Below are 6,000 nucleotides of genomic sequence, written 5' to 3' on the forward strand. Positions count from 1 at the left end.
TCAATGCTACATTATTTGATAGTCAACTGTAATGTAAAATTAAAATGTGTGAAAACACAAAAGAGGGAGGGAGAGTGGTAAGTGGAGTTACAGGGTTCTAGGGTCAAGCATTACCTACAAAAATGGTAAAAGTACTAATCCATATTGGATTCTAATTATTAGGGTCAAGAATCTAAATCATGATCTTTAGGACAACTTCTAAAGAAACAATGAAAGATGTATAATTAGCAAGATAATGGGGGAAGAAAAAAAAAGATTAATCCAAAAGAAGGCTAAAATAGTGATAGACACACAGACACAAATAGGTCCTGGGATTGAGCCCTGCATTGGGCTCTCTGCTCAGCAGGGAGCCTGCTTCCCTTCTCTCTCTCTGCCTGCCTCTCTGCCTACTGTGATCTCTATCTGTTTAATAAATAAACTTAAAAAAAAAATCTTTTAAAAATCCCCTAAATTTTCTAGTAGGTAGTTAGCTATTTTCGAATTAGATTAAAAACACATGTGTAGGGCACTGGGTGGCTCAGTTGGTTAAGCAACTGCCTTCCACTCAGGTCATGATCCCCAAGTCCCGAGATCAAGTCCTGCATCAGGCTCCCAGCTCCAAGCGGAGTCTGCTTCTCCCTCTGACCTTCTCCCCTCTCATGCGTTCTCTCTCTCAAATAAATTAAATAGAAATCTTTTTTAAGAAAAACCATGCATAGTTAATAAGTAACTACTAAGGATGCAGCCGCTGCTCACGTAAATACATTTTATATGACCAGCATTTCAGAAACCCACATGCCTCTATCCTATATCATAAGTCTCCTCCATAAATGGCGTTTGTAGTGTTAATTTGTTTTAGTCTTGAGATTTACTATCTACCCTTGACTTCCTATATTATTTTTTTTTCCTGGCTATTTCTGAGCTTTATTTGAATGGAATCCTACTATTTGCATCTGCTCTTCCATAATATTTTTGTGGGAGTACCTTGTATAGCTGCACGTGACTGCAGTTTTTCCATTTCCACTAATACACAGAATTCCACTGTATGGATTTACTGCAGTTTATTCTTTTCAACTGTAGATGGGCTTTTTGTCCTTCTGGTTTTCAACTATTACGGAAAACGCTAATAAACATTCCTCTACATATATCCCATTGGACATTTAGAGGGTACATATCAAAGGATGGGGCTGTGAGGTCAAAGGATATTCAGATCTTCAGTATTTTTAGATAATGCCAAGATTTCTCCTAAAACATCATACCAATTTACCCTTATAACAACAAAATGTTAAAAAAATCAATTCCCTTTATTTCAAAACCTCACCAATACACCTAGTATTGTCAGATTTTAAAATGTTTTACTTTTCCTTACCTGATATGAAAAGGTATCTCTTTGTGGCTTTAATTTGCATTTCTCTGATTACTAATGTAGTTGAGCACCTTTTCTATGTTTAGTATTGGTCATGGAATTCGTCTTTCGTGAAGCAGATGTACAAGTCTTTTGCCCATTTTTCTTTTGTGTTATCTGGCTTTTACTCGTTGATCTGAAGTTCTTTCTACATACTCTGGTACTGTGCCCCTAGAGGTTCTGTGTGCTGCAAGTGTTTTCTCTCACTTGATGGACTATCTTCTCACTAAAATTTTAGTGGCTTGAAAGAAGTTTCTAATTTTAATATGGTAAAACAGGTCTTTATTATTTTATTGCAAAGGTATTTGTGAATTTTTGAAATCCTTCCTTACCCTAAGTTCATGAGGACGTTTTATATTCCCTTCTAAAAGTGTTGTAATTCTCCTTTATATATTAAGCTCCTTAATCCACAGGAGATTGATTTTTATGTGCCGTCTGACAGAGAGCCAATGTCTTTCATATTTTTCTCAACATGAATAGCAGAGTAACTGCACCATTTACTAAAAGTCAATCATTTCCCAGATGGTGTGACATAAAATCTCCATCACATATCACATATACATATATGCATGGGTTTCTGGATTCTCTGTGACACTGCTCTATTTGTCTGTCACTTGAATTGAATAACATCACATTATAATAAGTGCGGCGGTTTTGTAGTACCCTGATACCTGATGGTAAATTCCTTTCTTCTTGTTTTTCTAGTTGATGGGTGTCTTGGTCTCTTAATCCCCTGTATTTACATACGCATTTTAGAATCAAATCAGCTTGTCAAGTTCCACAAAATTATAGACTGGAAAACTGATTGAAACTGCATTCTATGAATTAATTTGAACAAAAGTGAAAATATTCAATAAATACTGCATTGTCCAACCCATAAACATTGTTCATTTTCCATTGAATTCTTCTTTACTCTCAAAATTTTATGTTTCTTTAGTTATTATACATATTTCAAAACCTCACCAATACACCTAGTATTGTCAGATTTTAAAATGTTTTACTTTTAAATATTATTGATAATATTTAAATATTAATATTCAATAATTTTAAATAATTATTTAATAATACATAATGTTATATAATACAATAATATAAATTAATAACACAATATTAATAATTATTAAATAAAATATTTAATAATTTTAAATATTATTAAAATATTATTAAATATATTCCTAGGTTTGGTGCTGCTGGATGGGTATCGTATCTTCTAAAATATCTTTTAATTCCCTAATTGTTTGTATCTGGTATACAAGAATATAATTTCTTACATGTCTGAGATTGGCAATCTTATTAACTTCTTGTTAAATCTAATAATTTATCTGTAAGTTACTTTGGATTTCCTACATTATATACCTACCCCAATCATCCAAGAATAGTAATATTTCTTCCTTCTTTTTCAATCCTTTCTATACTGACCTCTTTTTCTGTCATTAGCCAAGAGATCCAGTATAATGTTAAAATGGCGAGAGCAGGCATCCTTCTATTTTGTATTTCAAAGAAAATACTTCCAATATTTGGCCATCAGATCTGTTTTAGGGTTTTTGTAGATCTCTTTATCAGATTAGGGAAGTTACCTACCTATTCCAAGTTTGCAAAGAATTTGTTTTTAATCATAAACAGGATACTTTATCAAATCCTACCTCCGTTGTGAGTTAATAATGATTCTTATTCTGGTAAATTACAGTAATTGATTTTTTTAACTGTTGAACTAGCCCTGTAGCATTCCTGAGACAAACTCAACTTTTATAGATTGTTGGACTTGGCTTTACTAGTATCTTGTTTAGGATACCTGCATCTATTTTATGGGTAAAAATGGACTATAATTTTCCATTTCTGTAAAATGTTAAAATTGATTTTAATACCAGAATATCACAATCATACTACATTTTAGTATCTAGTCTCATAAAACAAACTGGAAAATATTCCCTCTTTTATTTTTTGAAAATTTGTTTAAAACTGGTGTTGTTTCTTTATTCTGTATTTTGTAAAACTCACCATTGAATCCACCCATCATGGTCAAGTTCTATATACTTGTTAGCATGGCTGTCTGGGAAAAGTTTCATAAATTCTTCCTTCATTATAGAACATAAGGTAGATTGCTCATGTCATAGATAGAAGCCATTGATAAATTTGACTTATTAGTAGTCTAAATAATGCTATCTTCATGGGGTCTCCACTTTTTCACTTTTTTTTGGTAAGCTATTACTGTTGTTACTCTTTTATTAACATATAATGTATTATTTGCCCCAGAGGTACAGGCCCGTGAATCATCAGGACACTTTTTCACTTTTATCACTACCATTTTATTTTTCCTTTTTGCCACTTCATGAGTTTCAGCACACACATGAAGAGTGGTAACAACGAAGACTCACTGAAATGTGACTCTTGCATTCACAAACTAAATAAATGCCTTCTTCATAGCAGCTTCCTGGTTCAAAACTAAAATGCAGGACTCACTATCATGCAATATTAGGGCTTCTTCAAAGAGTCAAAACTGCATGTAAATTCCCCCAAACCAAGGATCCACTGCAAATGGTACAGATTTGTAATGCTTCTGCTTCATTTTGTGGCCTCCTTGAGTATGCATAGCTATTTGGGGAAAGGGTGGTGTTCTTCAAATAATTTCTTATTTTGAGTTATGTATTTTTCCCCTTTTAAAAGCTGGAGTATAATTGAACACGTAAAAGGAAAACCTGAGGACATTTTAAGGAGTTAATGGTAAGAATAAAAAAATAAAATAATACTCTAAAGCTCCAAATCTTGCAAATCACCAGACCAAAGAAAAGAACTCATTAAAATGCCCCTCCCCCAACATTAATCAAGGCAGGAATCACCACTCCTATTTTTTTGTTAAACTAAATGACTTCTTCCCTAATAGCCCTAGATCTTTTAGACTAGATCAGAGGTTAGGGGTCTTGGCTGCTTTTCGACTCAATTAAACAAATAAATTAACCTGTTCTCTGTCATTTAAAGTTATGATTCATGATAATGCTTTCAACCTATAAGAATCAAATACTTGTAGGCACTTTTTTTCTGACCTTACTTTCCTAGCCTTACTCTTCCTCTGTAACTTTTGTAAGCTACTATATTATAGGACCTTGACTTTTCCATGTATAGATCACAAACCATGGGAATGACCAAGGGATCACTCTGATTACCATACCAAAGTTGGAATACACCACAATGGAAAACCCAATCCCCTAGCCAATTCAAAATTTTATTTAGTACTGGTGGGGTTTTTGTTGTTGTTGTTTTTGTTTTAAGTAAATTCTACCCCCAGTGTGAGGCTCAACCCACTGCCCAGATGATTAAGAGTCGCATGCTCTACAGACTGACCAGCCAGGCGCCTCTATTCGTTACTGTTAAAACCACCGTGATATAAGCTCTGGACAACCAATTCCATTCCTTCATAACAGACAAGAATGAGCATGAACCTTTAAACTGTTTCATTCTTGTTTTGTTTTGTTTGTTTTTGGTTTTTTTTTTAACTGTTTCATTCTTAACTGAGAAATGGTATGTTTACAAGCACATAGTTAGGTAACTTTATGCATTTTTGTAGAAAGGCCTACCTTTCTGAAACAGCCTCATCATGATCCCGTGATAAATTAACCTTTTTACTTGCTTCTTCTGAAGGGTTAGAAGGTTCAGAGCTCACAGAATTCTTTCCTTCATCTGGACTACTGACTGACTCTGAATTCTTATCCAAATTCATGGTCTCTGAACTTGTAGCCTGTTAATTGGGTGAAGAAAATACAGTTAAAGGGGCTGTTACCACTTGTGTTCTTCCATACAAATTTGATAGGTAAAATTTCACTTGGAAAAGGTTCTCAAAATATTCTTGAACACATATGGCAAAACATATGTTAAATTATATGTATTTCAATGGTTGTTGACAATGCGGGCAGCGTCTTTGCCAAAATGAATTTAAAAAATATTTATAAGAAATAAAAATAATGATAGTACAAATCAACTTCCTAGCTTGGGTGGAAAGGAAAAACAAATACTGAACCAGTTAGACAACATTTTGTTCCTGTGAGACTGTTTGAGGAACTCAGAAACATTAGACTGTAATAAGCACACTTTTACTTTCACTATACTAATAATGAGTGAAGACCAGAAATAAATCAAACTTCCAACTTGATCTTCCAGTTGAGTTTTGTTTAAAACTTGGACATTTTAGTCTATGCTTTGAGAATGTGCAGTATTTTAAAAATACGTGTATCTTAAACAATACAAAAGGTCAAACTGGTTGCCCAACTCATGAGCTTTTCTGGTGGATAATGTGAACAAAGGGCCAGTACACAAAGACAGACTTCTGAAATGTTATTAAGGTTGCAGATTCTATATGTAGAAGTAGGTTCTGGAAAACAATAGCAAAAAATAATGTGGTATCCTTTCAGTGCCAGCACAAAGTGGCTCACTTTTCCCTGCTACTCTCATCTAAGCATAATGAAAAACCCTGGAAATAATTCAACAGATAATCATAAAATGCCTCTGAAAGGTGGAAAGAAAAGGGCAGACTCCTGAGGATCCAGAGATTGCGGGAGGGAGCACAGGGAGCCCCCTCGGCTTTCTTTTTGTTGTCCATGTATCTTCTACAACAGGTGCCACAA

The 6,000-nt window shown here is 34.0% G+C and overlaps 1 protein-coding gene across 2 annotated transcripts in view; it reads right to left on the minus strand.

The window, feature by feature from the left end:
• ATF7IP2 (activating transcription factor 7 interacting protein 2) overlaps positions 1-6,000 on the minus strand; it is a 54,360-nt gene that overhangs the window by 24,381 nt on the left and 23,979 nt on the right. For both annotated transcript variants that reach the window (XM_059415980.1, XM_059415981.1), the window contains one exon: positions 4,957-5,117. In XM_059415980.1, coding sequence (XP_059271963.1) covers positions 4,957-5,117 — 161 coding nt within the window. The remainder of the gene's footprint in view (positions 1-4,956; positions 5,118-6,000) is intronic.

This window comes from Mustela nigripes, chromosome 11, assembly GCF_022355385.1.
Source record: "Mustela nigripes isolate SB6536 chromosome 11, MUSNIG.SB6536, whole genome shotgun sequence".
Taxonomy (NCBI): Eukaryota; Metazoa; Chordata; class Mammalia; order Carnivora; family Mustelidae; genus Mustela; species Mustela nigripes.